Below are 18,511 nucleotides of genomic sequence, written 5' to 3'. Positions count from 1 at the left end.
GAGGAGAAAAATGGGAGAGACTTTTTCTTTTTACACAGTAATAACAATTCCTTAATGTTTTCAGGGGAACAAAACAAGTAATTGGACATGTGCAAAACAATAAAATAAAAACAGTGAATGAATGCATTTTTGGCAATAGGTAAGTGATTTGAAAGTGTTTGTTGATCAGAGTCATCTCTAGTTATTTTTGTTCCACCTCGTAGAATTTTCAGCTGCCTAAAGAGTTGAGTTAAATATGCCTTCGCTGATAATGACGCTTCAAAAAATATATAAATTACAAGGGTTATTACACAGATAATACAGGGCTGGATGGTTTAACAGCGCAGAATGGAAACTAATATGATGTTCCCCTCATTCTTATGCATGCCGTCATGCCTTTCGACAGTCAACAATTACCAAAACACTTGATTTCAAACTGGCATTCGAGAGGCTTGTACAAGAGATCACAAAAAAAATAATAATAAATACAAAAGAACGAATTTCTTCAATGACAATTTGAAGCTGCAGATAATTGCACAAAATGTCACATAATTGTTGCGAAAGTCAAAACAACATGCAGCCTACGCAACATTTTGTGCACCGACATAAAGTCCATTTCTGCAGAGTTCTGAGTCATTTCCTCCGGCGGTACAAATGGCAAACTGTACACTTTGTAGCCCCCCTACTGTGAGCTGTCATTCCTATCCTCAAATGGCAAAATACTTTGTATATTAGCATTACCTGAAGTGTATAAAACATACAAACTCACTTCAAAAGCACACATTAATAGAGCAAATATGAATCATGCCCAGATACTTTATTTCTACAACCACAGCCACATGTGACTAGGCCTGTCGCGATAAACAATAAATCAATTAATCGCATGAGGAATGAAAACTATCAACCTCATTTTAATTTACCGGCTTTATCGTTTCTTCGTGTCTCTCTCTTTGTACTGAAGACACAGCTAAACTCCGGTGCTCTTCACTGACTCACTCCCCCCTTTCTCTTTTTCTTTAAACTCTGTTTTAACCATCCAAAATCACATTTTTTGATAATTAAAAGCAGCTAAGCCGAGAAGCTAAGCTACGAGTTAAGCTAACTGGCCGACTTCGGGAATAAACCTCCGTCTTGTCGAGCTCCAAAATTCACGTTTGAAACCTGCGCCTTTGTGTAAAAAGTTGTTTTTCTCAGCAAAAAGAAGCTGAGAACTTATTTACTGATTTTTTTTTATTTTTATTAAAAGCATTGTGTGAAAAATTCTATGCTAAAGAGATCAAATCACCGAGCGTCACCACGTCAGCCCATGTCACGTCAAGGGCCCTCCCTCCCACTTTTCTTAAAGAGACACACTGCTCAACTATCCATCATTTGGTTCATACAGTCTTATACTGCCATCAGGTGGTCAAAAAAGGTACTACACTCCAAACAAATCAACATCTCTTCAAAAATTTGACAATTATTGTTAAATTTCAAACAATATTATCGTTTATCGCAATCATTTGAGACAATTAATCACCCAGAAAAATGTGTTATCATGACATGCCTACATGTGACACTAGGGTTGGTGGACACTACTTTATTCTTATCCGACATTACGGCCAACAAATCAATATTTCACCAGAGCCAGACCCTAATGCTGTGGTTATTTAATAATAAACTAAGTGGACAATGCTTTGAACAATGTCAGTTTTGAACCTTTTATTAGTGTTACAACCACACAGAGAAACATTTACAATGCAATTTTCCTACCTGAGTTTCTCATGTCTGAATCACATGGACAAATTTGGCTTCTCTAACACACATGGTGAACTCTCTCTACTCTGCAGTGATTGAAGAAAAAGCATGAAAAAAAGGCAAATATATTCTGCAGAAAACAAATTGATCTTTCAAGGGACTTACTTAAAACCTGAGTCAAAAGTGAGTTTTTTTTGTTTTTTTTGTCCATAGCAAAATAGTCATAACTGCTTTCTAAAGATGTGACAAACACACAACCCATTAAAAAAAAGCAAATGTCTTTTGACAAAAAGTCTCACATTTATTGTTTTTGTTAAACAAGTGTTGAACTTTACATCAGTCTTAAGTGATAAGCCCCTTATGTTTACATAAAAAACATAAGCTACAGTACAGCATGTTTACCAGTGTGGGAAAATATTCACACACTTCCCATTTACGGTTTTTGGAAAGATTTCAATAAATAAAATATTCAAAACCCCAGCGGAAGAACTACATTTCTGATAAAAACTTTAGTCTGTTTCCATTTAGCTAACGCTTGTCCATTACCCTTCTGTTAAAAAAGATATATTTCAATCATAATTGCAAAAAAAAAAAAGACGATAAATGAAAAAGAAAAAAGAAATGTGCAATGCATAATTACCTTAACTGGGTTGTTGCAATCCCATTCTACTACAGTGATGCCACTTTGGCAAAGTCAGATAAAGATATTTCAATGAACAATATCAACAGAACTTGTTAGGCAAAAACACTGTTCAACAAGCGAAAAAAAAAGTGATGATGCATCTTTGCAATTGGTTGACTCCTCTCTTAATAAACCTTTACACCCAAACATACAAATGTGAATGAAGTGTTGGAACCATAAACACGCTTTTACGTATGTTCATCTTCAATAAACGATAGTCTTTCAAATGATAAATTTGCATTTAAAAGCTTCTTTATAATTACGCTTTCCCATGATTTTTTTTATTTTACACTAGCAATACAACAAAATATATATTTTAGCAGTTTATTCCTTGACAACTGTTCAAGGTACATTTAAGAAAATATAAGGCCAGGGGCTTGATTGCTAGTGGTTTTACAATCCAAACTTCGTGATGATGGAGAGCGGGCAGGACCTTCTTATTCTTTTCTAACATTCTGATCAGGATCAATTGACAAACACGTCCACAACCTGGTCCAGGGGTGTGAAAACAACAAAAAAAAAGGTTCCACTTGGATGTTGTGAAGTGTATGTACAATCTTTATCAAGGAAATTGCTGTTTGGATGTTGCAGTAATGATTTTTTTTTTTATGTTTTCCTTTTACTTCAGTTCTTACACCTTCAGATTTCGTGATGATTCAACAGCAGCAGCACATTTAAATACATAATTGGCTTGTCTCTTAAAATTGACATTTGACTCTACATCTTATGTACAGTCTCTTTAAAACTTTGCACTGCCATTGCTGTGCTGCAAGTCTCTGGGTCTGCAGGGAAGGAAGGAAGAGTGGGGGAAAAAATGGCAATGTGAAGGGAGGCTTGAAAGTGGTACATTTGAGTGATTGAACTTCTAGATTCTTAAAAAAATAATAAAACACTTTTCCTGCCTTCACTACTGTGTCCTGTAAGAAGTCAGAATTGTGTAAAGGGCAGGGAGGTTTGAGGATGATTTAAATACATTTAAAGGCTTGTCACTAACTGCATCTGTCCTTCTCGTACGTCACCTTCAGGGATGCAGTCCTCTTTATTAATGGGAATAATGAAACCATCACTGCTCCCTCGGCCTATCTGGTAGTAGGCTTGGAGCTGGTGGCCGGACCCTAAGTTAGGCATGCTTTTGTAGTAAACGTCCTCATTTTCACTCCTCTTGGTGGGGGAGAGATCCTCCACAACATCGGGACTGTTCTCCGGGCAGGGAGAGTCTTTCAGATTAGGCATACTAGTGTACAAAGAGTCTCTGTTTGGGGATTGCGGACTGTTGTCAGGGTTGGTGGGTGTCAGCTCGCTGACATGTGTATCCACTCCTCCGTCGGTCCTCACCTTCTTCTGGGGCGCATACAGAAGCGAGTGAGTTCGCTGGGGGATGAGCGGCGCCTCCAGCTCCCGCTGATGATGCAGCTCAAGGCCCACCGTGTCGCTCATGTGGACCAAAGACGACGCGTCGGCTACAATGGCGTCGTCTTCACTGCTGCTGCCGCCAACCACTGTCACCTTGGGTGGAGCCCGCTCCGTGTGGTGGTGATGGTGGTATTGCGGCGGCTGCTGGTGGGGGGGTGGATGACGTAAAGTGGAATGCCTCTGCAGTTGCTGTTGGTGGCTTTTATTACAGGCACGCAGGTTATTGTGCACAAGCTCGGAGATGATCATTTTCTCAAAGGCAGCATCGTCCAGGCTGAGCCCGCAGTCCACTACCTGCACACTGTTGCCAAAGTCCCCATTACGGAGTGAATAGCTATTGTTAAAGTTACCATTTAGCGGTAGAGTGTCCATTGCACTTGTATCCCTCACTGCACTGTTCAGTGAGTGCCCTGAAAAAAACAAAAAAAAACAACAAAGAGATGTTACTTAATTCAACTCAGTCAACTGTGAAAGAATAAAATCAAAGTTTAATGCTGTTTAGGATGCAGTTTCACACAAAAAATTAATCTAAAGTTAATTTAAGCCATGCCATCAATCTGTTAGTTAGATACAGTTATTAACAGATGATATACATCATGCAATATTTGCAATGAGAAATCATTTTACTTTCTCATATACACAATTAAGCTTTCCCTTTCATAAATTGCTGTAAAAGGAAGCAAAACATTATGCATTCTAGTTTGCCACAAAAGTGACAAAGCAATGAAAATGATCCCAAACAACATTAAGAAACAGACTAACATTCATTAATCACCATCACAGCACAATCGGGCAAAAGTCAGTAATCGCATGTATGGAGCCACAAAATGGCAAGCACTAAGACACACAAGTTTTCTAGCGGCTAACAAGTTGGGGTGTGCTCAGGTAAATAACGATATAGAGATGGGAAAAACAAGATTCTGACAGAAAAGGGAAGGTGGGTATTTAATAAGACGGGGCAGCCATTTTTATTCTCACTACAAGGGGAGCCCACAAGCAGCGATCCACCATCACCACACACAGCAGGTGAAAACACTCACTTTAGACAACTCACATCATGTCTGTCTGCTCAGGCTATCTGGTCTAAGAGCAGCTGATGTACAAAACAAAGTAAAATGATTTATTGGCACATGAAAAATTGCTAAAAAAAAAAAAAACCACAACAAAATGCAAGAAAAATAAATCTGAATTGCAACTTAGCAAGAGCAAGGGTTCAGCAAATAAAGTAAAGAAGCAATAAACAGCTTTGGCATCGATTAATTAAATGCCATTTTAATTTTATGGGAAATCTTGAGTTTTTCTTTCGTTTTTTGACTTTGTTCTGGTACGTTTGCTGCCCATTCGTTGGCAGCTTATGTACCCAAAGTTAGCAAAGGTCAGAGCTTGCCCACAGCCCAACACAGCATCCGTCAGTAACAGTTCCCAGTGAGAAGCAGGCCACTGGGTGAACAGCTCAAAGAAATACAGCCGCTGCAGAGGTCAGACACGGTCATGTTAGGAATTCCTCAAAGCATGGAGGTCATGGAATGCAGCAGGAAGAAATCTAAATATTTTTATGTCATGATTGAGAGAGAAGATAAAAGTGGGAAAACAACGTGTCATGCTGTGGTTGTTCACCTTGAAGAATAGCGTGCAAAGATTAGGACGATTGCAGCAATTTATGGTAATGTTTGTCCATGTCAAAAAATAAAAGGGGGGAAATAATGAAGGTTCTAAATGGCCAATGCTCTACAGAATCAATTGGATGTTAGAAGTAATAGATGACAAAAAAGTTCTGAAAAGAAAGTGAGAAAAACTGAACAGCTGCTGCCATGACATCCGTGCGTTAATGCCTGCTAGGAGGCAATTTAGTGTCCAGACAGGTGTTGTCTGAAAGCATGTGACAGGAATAATATCGGACACTGAGACTGCTGAGTGCCATACGAGGAAAAAGGGACGGACAAATAGAAAGAGTTTTCAATAAAAGAAAAGGGATAGCAGGGAAAACGTTTGATAAATGCTCCGCTCTGTGAGAAAACAGCAAATGAAATTTGGCTGGTGAAAACAATTCAAGCAGAAGAAAATCAAGCAGACTTGTGGGCAAATTTGAGATAAACAAATCCAGAAGAATTAACCAATAAAACCTTCAATTTTTTTTCAGATTAATGTTGATTTTAAGTGGGTAATTTTGTGAACCACTTGCTCTCTGAGTGTGTGTTAATGGCCTAAAATAAAACCAGTGATGGTGCCAGCGTACGTTTTTTTTTTTTTTTTTAATAAGCATGCTGAAAAAAATTTACATTTGATAGGCAAAGTTAAGTTTTACTCCCATACTTGTCTCTCTGTAGGTCACTAAAGGAAAGCACAAGGGAAAAGGACAAAACATGACAAAAAGGCCACTTATATTTCAAAACAGAAAATGACAAAACAACACAGCACAGTTTCAACAATGATAAATAACATTCAATATAATCTGAAACAGAGATAATTAATTTTAAAGATGTGCAATCAGTTACTAAATATTTGATTTTTTTAAATCGCATGAAAAATAATCTCCTAAAACAGTATTAGGAAATAAATCTTAATGATGATGCACTTTATTCTACAGCTTCAGATCACTGTTTAATTCATCTTAAGACAAAATGTGCAGCGTCTCCCGTCTTAATCATTACGTCCCTTTAAAAGAAATATGAGTACGCAGAGACTGGGTCAAGGCAAACAGCAAAAGTCTCTGTTCTACATGACAAAATGTTTGTGCTATTACACACAAACCCATCATGTACACAAGCTAGTGGGAGACAGTGCTTTAAGAGGGGAAAAACAACACCGCAGAGCTTCCTGCTTTTCATTTGGCCTCCTGAAGAGGCCAGGAGGGAGAAAAGCAGCGGTGGAAAAGAGAGGAAAAAATGGCAGCATGCAGGTGAAAGAATTAAATAAGCACACCTGGTGAGTTAAACACTGGAGTTGTGGGGGTGTTACACACGACTGTCTCAGCCAGTAAGGTGTTATAAGGGTTGTTAGTGCCTTGTGGTCGCAGAAGAGGATTTGTTAGTAGATAATTCCCAGTCATTCCTGGAGTGGCAAGACAGAGGAGGTGAAGATAAGTTTGACAGTCGACTGAAAGTTTGATCAAGAAAAGAAATGAAGGAAATAAACTCTGATACCAGGGTGGTATTTTAGAAGTAAGGGACAGAAAATAAAGATTTTATAGAACACGAACAAAAGAAGTAGTATTTCGGCTCTTTTGTTTACTTTAGCAGACCGGCTGCAGCTGTTGGCTCTCATACGTTATGTACTTTATTATCCTTGACTTATTCAGCAACACATTCTCAACCGCCAATGCTTATTACATTTTTTACACATTATTTTAATATTATTGCACTTACTACACATTTAATCTTCATTGGGTTTCTTAACTCGTGTTCAGTTATCTTTTTTTTTCAAAAGTATTAGAGGTAGACTAAACTGATCTGTTGGTTTATTTATTAAGCTGATTCATGCATTTTTTTAAATAACTTACATTAAACAAGCCTAAGCATACTTAGTCAAATAACAGCAAAGCAAAACTAAATTGTTCAAACTCCAGTGGACTGCAGTGTGCATGAATAAAGTGTTAGAACTGCATGTTAAAAATGAAACAACAACAAAATTATGCTTTACATTTAAAAACTATATTAGTGGACCCTGAGTTCAGATGTAAAACTTCCTGTTTTACAGACAATAAAAATGTATTCCAAGTTTTCAAATTAGACAAATCTCAATTAAGGCTAAAATTCAGCCATTTTCCCCCCAAAACGTAATCTACCTAATTATTCTCTCAAGCTCACGGTGAGTTCGAAGGATCTGAGGTATTTTCTCTGCCATTTATCACCTGTGTTAAATGCCATCTGTCATGTTGAGATGTCTCCAGGGATGTTTTTAATGACATGGAAGTGCTTCTAGGAGATAAAGCCCTCCTTCAGTGCACTAACTCTCCAGGGTAACTACTACGCCCTGGAGTGATCAATATCCAACCTTTGCATTAACATCTCCAGGAAATGGTATGGGGAGGGGGGGGGGGGGGACTTTATTCTATTGTTACTGATGTATCACCAAGTCCAAATGTGGAGGAAAATGCTTGATGCAACGTTCTGTCTGTTGGGAAGGGACATCAAAAAGGCAAAAGAAAAAAAAAGGTAAAGTGCAACAGTGACAGGAGCCGGGGGGGGGGGGGGGGGGGGGGTAAAGCTATCGTGGTGTACGCTCTCGTTTCCCTCGCATGCTTGGAGAACCATTTCAGAAGCAGCAGAGAGCCTAACTTCACACTAAGCACACTGGGTCAGCAAGAGTTGAACATCATCTTCTCATCATCATATTTGTGCTCAGGCTAAATAATAAATGACTTTCTGTTTTTTTTGTTTTTTTTTTCCTCCTTTCACTATAAACCTACCTATGTGGAAACAGAGGCCACAGAGGCAACAAAATACTGTTTGTATCATGTTAGGATTTTCTTTTTCCCATTTTACTTTTGTCTGTTTCCACTACTGGACTAGAAAAATTGGCACAAAAAAAAAAAAAAAAAAGCCTGGTCCAAATCTGAAGCTGACGTTAGAGACCAGAATGACAACACAGTATTTGAAGAAGGATTTCTGTGATCCTTAGTCACAGAGCATGGCAGCTGAATGCCTAATTCTTCCCATGTCCTTTTTCACTAACCACACTGCTATGACTCTTCAAACTTAAAGCATTTGCTGCAGTTACACTCTAACTTGGTGATATTGGAACGTAAAGGTGATCATTTCACCTGGATGATGAAATCTATGTACAGGTGTGGAAGGAGATGAGGTGTGAACTGACCTTGGTTAAGAGTGGAGGTGCTGTTGATGTCACCTGAGATAAAGGAGGACTCAGATTGCTTTCTTACGGTGTCATTCCACATTCTCCTGATACGACTCTGTCAGGTCAACAAGGGACAGTTGTTAGGTCTTTAAACAGGACTGCTCACCTTTCAGATCAACGTTCATTCTTTTATTAATGCAAATACTGCAAACGATACCACTCTTTATTTTACTCTTTATTTATTTTAATAAAGTATAGAGTGAAGGGGAGGCAGTCCAGCTTTTTTCTGTAGGTTTTTCAAGACTCATTTTTGTCTAAGTCAATTTTTTCAGTTATCCATTTTTGTTTTTGCTAAACTCGAGATTAAAGAGTGTTAGCATTGTTGCTCTGCGAGCACACCAAAGTTGAGTGTATAGTATACTAACGATTATTGGCCTATTCAAAGAAAGCGACAACACAAACATGTACATTTCTTGCAATTGCATTCCTTGCAGTAAAATGTACCTGTAATGCTTTTTAAAGAGTGCACTGCCATTTTACATGCACATGACGTTAGTGGGATAGAGAAAATAAAGACAAAAACAAGTGCTAAAGGGGTATTAGAGGAGAAAGGTTCTCATGCAGCAAAATAGATACTGATTGTTAAACGGAGAATAATGCTGGCGTCTCTTGATGTACCTCTGAAGCCTGTGTTCCAAATATGCTTTCTTTGTATTTTTCATGATGAAACTGCAACACAGTCAGAAACTTTTTTCTGCTTTTAAGTTTTAGACATTTTCAGATTTATCTAACAATGAATTCGGATCATCACTATCCACAGAGACAAATACCCTGCCTGGCCAAAAACAATGGTCACACACAAAATATTTTGTTGGACCGCCTTTAGCTTTGATTACAGCATGCATTCACTGTGGCATTGTTTTGATGAGCTTCTGCAATGTCACAAGATCTATTTCCATCCAGTGTTGCATTAATTTTTCACCAAGATCTTGCATTGATGACTAGACACTAGACATGATGGGTGCATCCCTTCACCTGCCTCTCTTCTTATACCCTGATGCACCCATCACTCTGGAACAGGGTAAATCTGGACTCATCAGACCACATGACCTTCTTCCATTGCTCCAGAGTCCAATATTTATGCTCCCTAGCAAATTGAAGCCTTTTTTTCTGGTTAGCCTCACTGATTAGTGGTTTTCTTAAGCCTACACAGCTGTTCAGTCCCAATCCCTTGAGTTCCCTTCACATTGTGCGTGTGGAAATGCTCTTACTTTCACTATTAAACATAGCCCTGAGTGCTACTGTTGTTTTTCTTCCATTTGATTTCACCAAACGTTTAAGTGATCGCCGATCACGATCATTCAAGATTTTTTTCTGACCACATTTCTTCCTCAAAGACGATGGGTCCCCACTATCCTTCCAGTTTTTAATAATGCGTTGGACAGTTCTTAACCCAATTTTAGTAGTTCCTGCAATCTCCTTAGATGTTTTCTCTGCTTGATGCCAAAGAATTGACCCTTCTCAAACAGACTGACATATTTTCCACAACCACACGATGTGTCTTTCACCATGGTTGTTTAAGAAATGAGAAGCAACTCATTGCACCAGTTGGGGTTAAATAACTTGTTGCCAGCTGAAAGATAATCGCCCACACAGTAATTAGCCAATAGGAGGTTTGTACCTATTTGCTTAGTTAAATACAGGTGGCAACTTTTTTTTTTTGGTCAGGCAGTGCTGGGGTGAGGAGGAACCTTCATGTATTTTTGGGGGGTAAAAATCCTTTGGCAATAATCAAAAACCTTCTTTTTTTAAAAAAAAACATCCTGCAGTACAGGCTTGGGTCGTTTTTCTCTAAAAACATGTTTGATTCTTCTAAGCGGAACTGTTAAACCAAAACTCACAATGTTCAGATCCAGGATGTAGACCTTGATCCTCCTTGTTTTCTGTAGAAACCCATCTTCATTTTCTTTGTGATTTGTTTCAAAGTAACATTCTTTTTAAAACCTAAATCTCATTTTTTTCTAGATTCTGATCCTCCTTGTAAAATAAATAGATTTTAAACTATCTTTACCTTTTAAACCAACTTTTCTTTACCTTATGTTAAAGTAAAGCTTTCCCACTGAATGGTCCTGCCATCAACTTGTTCGTATGCTCCATTAATGACGTGATGCTAACTTGCCTCCCACATTTTTAGGATTTGCATCCAGATAGCTCAACATTTTTATTTCCCATCACACCAAAAAAAGGCTTCTTATATTCTCAGAGTCATTCAAGTGCCTTTAAGGAAAATACTAGCAGGGCATCTTTTAGAGAGTAATGGCTTCTGTGTGGCCGCTCGACCGTAAAGACCTGATTGTTGGGAAAGCTGCACTAATGCTTGTTCCTCCTGTGAAATTCTTCAATCTTCAGGATGAAACTCTGGATCTCATTTGTCATGACCGTTGGCTCAGTGTTTACCTGTCTAATTTAGACCTTTTGTCTAAGATTTGGCCAACAAGAACATCTGTCCAATTCAGGATGCCTGTCTGATCTTGATTTATTTAGGAAACTGCTGCGATTTTGGCCACTTTAAATTGATTATATCTCACCCCAGATTAAGACCTAGACACAAGCTTTTTATAAGTGTTTTTGGACAGTTTTCTGGACCTCACTGCCTAGTTCTCTAAATGTCAACTGTGCAAATAAGAAACAAGGCATGTAATTAAGTTCCATTAGGAACTACTGCAATTAGATAAAGGCATATATGCGACTCAAAAAAACACTGGTAGAAGCAGAATGCATAAAAATTAAGAGTGTCATTAAAAGAAGACTTTTTAACACATTGGAATTTATTAGCTTTGTAATTTGTAAATTAATAAAACCATTGGAAACTATTTTTGCTTTGTCATCGTAGAGTTGTTAGTGCACAAGTGCAAAGCAGATAAGTTCAATATTTTGTAATAAATACGTACAAACATTATTTTCCACAAGATTTTGAAACAAAATATGAAAACTTCAATCAGGTCAGAACACTTTGTTATTAGTGGACATTTTCCAAATAAACTGTTGAAATTTAAGTAGTGACAAGTGCAGGGATCATTGTCTCCTTCTCTATACGTGGCACTGTTTGAGTCTGTAAAATTCCATGCTCTACCTGTGTACCAGAAGAGTAGCGTGCACTGGTCCGTGTGGTCGAAGTCTTTGTGGAGCCATGCGAGCTCTCGGTCGGCAGCCCTCTGCAGCAATACGTGTGGCGGAAGCACTTGCTGTACTCTTTGCGGACCTGCGAGAGTACACAGCAAGTGTTGACACAGACCGTTTGCTTTAACTATGACTTAACCAAGACTTTAACAATGCAAGTAATCTTTGATCTTTATATTAATGTGTGGCAAAGCTCAGGAGAGAGGAAAGCTAACAACTGCATGCTTTGGAAGACAAATCTCAAAGTTTAAGCATCAAATGAAAACAAAATTACTTACTTTTTTCTGGAGAAGGCAGTGAAAGATGAAGATAAACATTCCCTGGAAGGTGTTGAATATAGTGAACAGGTATGCCATGACAATTGAGGCCTCACTGATAAAAAAGAGACCGAAGGACCATGTGAGGCCCAGCAGGCACAGCAGGGCGAAAGCTCCCATGACCCAAGACCTGGCAAACAGAAACAGAAAAGCAAACTCAAGAAAATGTCAAACTTAACATAAGAGATGATCACTGACAAAGTAACAACAGGGATTTATAGACTCTTATACTATTAGTAAGTGTCTTTCGGCTGCTCCCTTTGTCAGGGGTTGCAACAGCAAGTGGAATCACATGAAAGATTTGGCAATTGTTTCACGCTGAATGCCCTTCCTGACACAACCTGTGTGTTGTGGGCTCGAACCCACAACCTCAGGATTACAAGACCACGACACTGGCCACCAAGCTACCGCAGTCCCTATTAAATCTTCTATTCAGTGGTGGGATGTAACTAAGTACAAGTACTTTGTTACTGTATTTAAGTACATTTTTCATGTATCTGTGCTTTACTTAAGTAAAGTTAAACGTGGATACTTTCGACTTTTACTCCACTACATTTTACATTAAGTATTTGTACTTTCTACTGCACTACATTTCTATAATGTGTTGTGTTACAAGTTGTATTCACGTTGCATTTTTTTTATTTATTTGTTCTTTAGTTTGAAAGTAACCATTGGTGAGGGGAATTGGCCCATTGAATCACTGCAAAGTGGGCAGGTAATGTTAAACCCGCCTTCAAGAAGAGCTGGGCCAATGATGTATATTCTAGTACACACATCATTGAGCTGGGCACACCCACTGCACCACTAACACACCCGAACTGGATTCCACCGCAGAGAGTCAGCAAGAAGATACGCACCACCCATGGCCTTACTGAAAGACTATCCATCCATCCATTATCTTTACCCGTTTATTCCGTTTTGGGTCACGGGGGTCACCGGTGCCCATGTCCAGCAATCACTGTGCAAGGGGTGGGGTACACCCTGGACGGGTCACAAGTCCATCACAGGGCCACATAGAGACAAATGAGACAAACAACAATTCACTCTCTCACTCACACCTAGGGACAATTTAGAGTTACCAATCAGCCTAACATGCATGTTTTTGGTCTGTGGGAGGAAACCGGAGCACCCGGAGAAAACCCACGCATGCACAGAGAGAACATGCAAACTCCACCCAGAAAGACCCCTGGACCGGGGTTTGAACCAAGGACCTGCTCGATGAGAGGCAGCAGCTCTACCAGTTGCGCCACCGTGCTGCCCACTGAAAGACTATTGAAAGATTATTGAAAGACTATTGAAAGATTATTGAAAGACTATTGAATGACTATTGAAAGACTACTGAAAGGCTGTTCAGTACAGCAGGACAGATTATCTCCCAAAAGAGCCAGACTGGACTCAAAAAACTTTGAAAACCAACTTCTTCTAAACTTGAACAAGAAATTCTTGCTGCAATATTAATGTGTCAGTTCATGGGATGTTAGGACAGGAGACAAGAGATGTCTCCAAATGACTCAACACTCGGGTCCAAGTTTTGAAAATGGAAACAGGAAGTTAAAATAGTGTTTACTTTTGACTCATTACAAGGTTGACTAGACAGTATTTTAACCAGAGTTGATGACAAACTGGAGTTGAAATGATCAGATATTCCTTTGTTTGGTCTAATGCTCCTTTTTTCATCAGACAACTTTTACTTAAATGTGTTTACTGCAGTTAAAATGACACATTGGTTTTGCTTTGTGTTAAATAAAAACTTTCAAAGGTATGATCATTCTTCTTTCTTATTTTGCTTAATGTCATTTAACTCTGCATGTCATCCCTGAAATTCTGATGCACAGAATCACCAGTCCAGGTGTGAACTGTGTCACAGAGTAAACACAATAAAAACATGTATTATCTGCAGCATTGTTCATTAAAATGACTCAACACTATTAATGTATTACAGAAAATATACATTTAGTAGGCATACTTAATGATATTGTAGAACATTACATTAGGTAATACATTCAGCAAGCACTTTTACTTTTAATACTTTAAGTATTTTTAAAAGCAAGTACTTATTTACTTTTACTTAAGTAAAAACATAAATGTGGTACTTCTACTTTTACTAGAGTATATTTTTGTCAGTTTATTAGTACTTTTATTTAAGTATAGTGTTTGAGTACTTTCTCCACCACTGCTTGTATTATTAATTTTGAAAAATAAAAATAATTATTTTAAATTAGAAATCATGTGATAAGAAAAACACAGAATAAGAAAAAAAAAAAAAAAAAAAAAAACATGTTTGCAGTCCGAAAAAGCTTCAACAACTCTATCTCTACCCCTCCATCCACACTTTCAGTTCAAACCTACAAGCAGTTCCTGCCATCAGAAAGACATGAAAGAAGCAAAACCTTGATCTGCTTTTCCGCAAATAACTTTCTCATATGGCAGAACATACTGCGCAGCAAATTCAGAAAATGGAGCATGTTTAAAGAGAACTTAAAAAAGGAACAGCACTGAATATCAAGATTCACTAAATATTTATTTACTGTGTGTGTGTGTGTGTTTGCAGAACGGGGTCCAAGAAAGATGTGGAGAGACTTCAAGCAATGGAAAAAAAAGTTGTTTTTTTAAGTGTAAAGGTTCAGTGAAGTCACAGTTCAATGCTCAAACACACACACAACAATAATCACAACACCAGACAGGACTGATGAAAATGGCAAAAGTGACCGATCACAAAGACAGATGATGAGAAAGCTTTAAAGCTGCAGTTTAGAAAGGAGAGTAAAATATAGGGGAAAAGGAAAGAGAATGAATAAGAGGAGAGTGACGAGAATCAGCGAAAAAAGAGACTTCTGGCCAACACGTTCTTACTTGATAAAGTGTTTATTATCTTCATAGCTAGGGAGCGTGATAGGCAGGGAGAGAGAAACACAATTAGATCACAGCACAGACTGGTGCGGGTTAGCTGGCACTTGAGTGTAATATCTTCAACTTTGATCCAAGGGAAATTAGGGTCTAACAAGAACCAAGATTTGCATGTTTTGCTGTTGGATAATTAAATTACAAAAATCCACTCCAAATGGAGCAATTGCTCAGAAGACACTGTCTTGTAGCGAAATTTGTATGGGTGAAGGCTGTCTTGTGCATGGGGTAAAATTATTTGAGGTGAATGATGAAAGCTTACCCTGGCAAATCTGTATTATAGTAGCCATCACAAACGCGATAATTACTGGTGTGGGAGTGCAGAACAGAGAGGAAGAGGAAGAGGATGAGAGGGGGAAAGAAAAGCAGAGGGTGTGCGTTATACTTTGCGTTCACGTTCAACATGCTACATGCGATAGCGCTAAAAACAGGCTGACTGCACAAAGAACACAAAGTAAATGACCACAGGGGAACAGCTATTAGCACACAGTGTATTCTGTCAGAATAAACAAGCCCAAATGAAACAATTTTAACATCCAAGAAGAAAATGAACGCCTAACTAAAAAGCCACAGAGTTCAGAAAACACGGTCTGCTGTGATTTACTCAGTAAGGAAGTCGTCAATCACAAATAAACCAGGATGTCTAAATAAGCCCTTTATGACTATTCTCCCTGATTGTGGTTTTACCACAGTGTTGTAATGTTGCTCAAATTTAGAAATGATTAAAAAAAAAAAAAAAATAGTAACAGCAGTTTTCGACAGAGTGGCTGCAACTGAAACACTTACTGTAATAACATGAGCATGTAAATTAGCATTTCTACAGCAATCAACAAGACCGTTTAACGCTGAATAAAAAAAAAAGCATGCAACAAATGTTATTAAATAGTGTTTTATTGACAGAAGCGTAAAGAAGTGGGGGAAAAAAACAAAAAAAGAGTTTTTTCCTCCCAGAGCAAAATGTTAGCATGAAAAAATAAAAGGTTTGGCATGTTCCAGTGGCAAACACACGTAGTAGTTTTCCCACTGCACCCCACCCAACCAAGAGCTAACAGCACCATAGTTAAGCTGCTCCCTTAAGAGTGATGTGTGTCATGTCAGTGCAATTCCGTGGTTAGTGGTTTGGAGCAAAACAACACAGCACCAAAAGAGCTGCTCACAAAGTATCTGCAGCCATCACCAGCAATACAACCCTGGCAAAACGAAAACAAACGAAACAAACAACCAAAATTATAATTTAAATACATTTTCTCATTGCAATATTTAAAAAAAAAAGGCTCTTCCATTTATTTTCACACGAGTGACGGCTAGAAAACTTTACGGGAGGGAGAACCGAAAAGCAAAACCACAAGCGTAGAAAACTTTACAACCCCCCCCATAGAAAGGACAATAAAGCCCACACTGCACACACAAAGGGAAATGTTGGGTTCAGAACGTGCTGCTTCACTTACTTTATATTCTCCAGTCGACTAGAGTCTGGTTTCAGGGTGGTGGAGTGCTTCACCATTTTGTACATCGTGATCACCAGGAAGATGAGATTGAGCTGTCAAGACGGAGAAACGGCGGCGTTAATTCATAAAGAAATATGGCTCAAGACATGGCAAAGAAAGAAAGGAAGAAACTGTTAATTTGTCTGTAAGTATTAAAGCAGTCAGCCTTCAGCTCTGTGCATGTCCTCAGACTGATCCAATAAACGTCTATCACTCCGGCTAGTCTCAGACTGGCCGACTGGCGCCAAATTTAGTGTCATTCTATATCAATAGGAACATGAAAATGCATTAAAATCCATCAATGTGAGAGAAGAAAAAAAAAAAAAGAAAATAGAAACAGCCACACAGCAGCAGTCTGGTAATGTCAGAAGGGAATGAAAAGTAGCAGGAGAAAGAGGAGAGCCTATTGTTGTACAAAACAACTGCATATCATTTTATGCATGTAGTGAAATATTATGAGGTATAACCAGTAACAAAAGGCTTGGGGGGGTGGGGGGGGAGGAAGAACGTGGTATATTTTCTTCGATTCTCTTGTGTGTCCAGATGAAAAGGATGGGGATAAAAAAGAAAAAAGGAGAGGGAGCTTGTTCTCTCTATTTTTTTTGTTTGTTTTTGATTTAGCGTAGTAAATCGTAAGGGAGAAGGTGGCACATATCAGGTTCAGACAAGGACACTATGAGCTGTGTTTCTTTCAGAGTACATTTATATGGTACCTTAAAAATCAATAGTGTGATTTAGAGACACAAAGGGTAGATTGTCCAGCAAAGGGGCTCCTCCAAATAATTTACTTCAAACACATTTATTCTGGAGCAAACTGGTCCTCAACGCAGCATGTACAAGCACTCTCAGCAGATGTACCCAGCTGCTTGTACGGCAAGCCTGCCATGTATAAATAATGTCAAGAAATGTCTGCGAAGGACAACTTCAGAGGCGTGGCAACATTTCAAACAGACACGACAATCAAACGGGAAAGGAAACGCTCAAATAAATACATCTGCAGTGACCACTGCTTTTAGCGTCACAGATGACGCATTTTTGGTGTTATTTTTAAAATGCCGGGAAGAAAAATGGGGATGAAAAATGGAGGGACCTTTGTGAGCTGGGCTCAGACCACAGTCATTCACTCTTGAACAGAAATGTCTGAGTGTTCTGGTGCACACTGCTATCAAAAGACTGCCTGTGATCAATACATCACCCCCTCCACATGCAATCAACTCATGAAGCTGCACACAATAAGCCAGGCTTCTGCAGAAAGAGACGAAAGATAAAGGGGGGAAAAAAAAAAAGAGGTGGGGAATCAAAAACTGACTTTTTTTGTCTTAGACGACACTGAAACTGTTTTGTTTCACAGCTACCAGCCGTTACTCCTGCCAGCCGTCTGCATGAGTAAGACAGTGGGGGTGGCGAGAAACAGGTGGGGAAGGACTTTTGGAAAAAAAAAAACCTTTCACACATGGAGTGGTGACATGGATCCAATGAGACAGAGGAGAGGGACACAGTACTTTAAAGTAAGCCAGCAGCGTGGCACATGTTCCCACCCCCACCGACATGCTTTCGCAGCCCTTCCCGGGGGGGTCTCTCTTGCTGGAGCAGAGCTGCCTTGCTTCTATCCTTCACTCTCTTTCTGAATCATCACTGCAAGCCATGCAGAAGCAGCCTCGCCTCACTGAGACTGAGGAGAGAGCTTTTTTTCTGAAGTGGACTGTGTGTACACCCTGAACTCCAAATGAACTGCAGGGGATAAAATATTAAAGGTGCAGATGGAGCTGTCCGGTTGACAAGAACTGTTCATGACGTGTCATGATCCAAAAGGGCTTGGCGTCGAAGTTATCTCAAGCATGCTAATGGCTCCCCACCACCACTCATTACTTCCGTGTTCGCCTTTCATGGAGCTAATACCTCCTGAGCCCAGAGACAGGCGACCTCTGCTTAAGAACACAGACCTAAATGTCTGCTCCTTGCTCTTGTTTTGAGTATTTCAGACCCATTTCAGCAAGTGGAGAAAAAAAAAAAAG

At 39.0% G+C, this 18,511-nt stretch overlaps 1 protein-coding gene across 1 annotated transcript in view; it reads right to left on the bottom strand.

Annotated features, from left to right (window-relative positions):
* Window positions 1–2,198: 2,198 nt before the first annotated feature.
* adgrl2a (adhesion G protein-coupled receptor L2a) overlaps window positions 2,199–18,511 on the bottom strand; it is a 75,272-nt gene continuing 58,959 nt past the window's right edge. Inside the window, exons 16-22 of the mRNA XM_037698060.1 lie at window positions 16,458–16,549; window positions 12,067–12,235; window positions 11,742–11,870; window positions 8,627–8,723; window positions 6,734–6,862; window positions 6,125–6,142; window positions 2,199–4,221 (exon numbers count right to left, since the gene is read on the bottom strand). Of these exons, the coding sequence (XP_037553988.1) occupies window positions 3,374–4,221; window positions 6,125–6,142; window positions 6,734–6,862; window positions 8,627–8,723; window positions 11,742–11,870; window positions 12,067–12,235; window positions 16,458–16,549 (1,482 nt within the window). The 3' untranslated portion in view covers window positions 2,199–3,373. The remainder of the gene's footprint in view (window positions 4,222–6,124; window positions 6,143–6,733; window positions 6,863–8,626; window positions 8,724–11,741; window positions 11,871–12,066; window positions 12,236–16,457; window positions 16,550–18,511) is intronic.

Source organism: Nematolebias whitei, chromosome 3 (genome assembly GCF_014905685.2).
Source record: "Nematolebias whitei isolate Nwh7 chromosome 3, NemWhi1, whole genome shotgun sequence".
NCBI lineage: Eukaryota > Metazoa > Chordata > Actinopteri > Cyprinodontiformes > Rivulidae > Nematolebias > Nematolebias whitei.
Note: the sequence above shows the minus strand (reverse complement) of the source record. Positions and strands in the feature narration are given on the sequence as shown.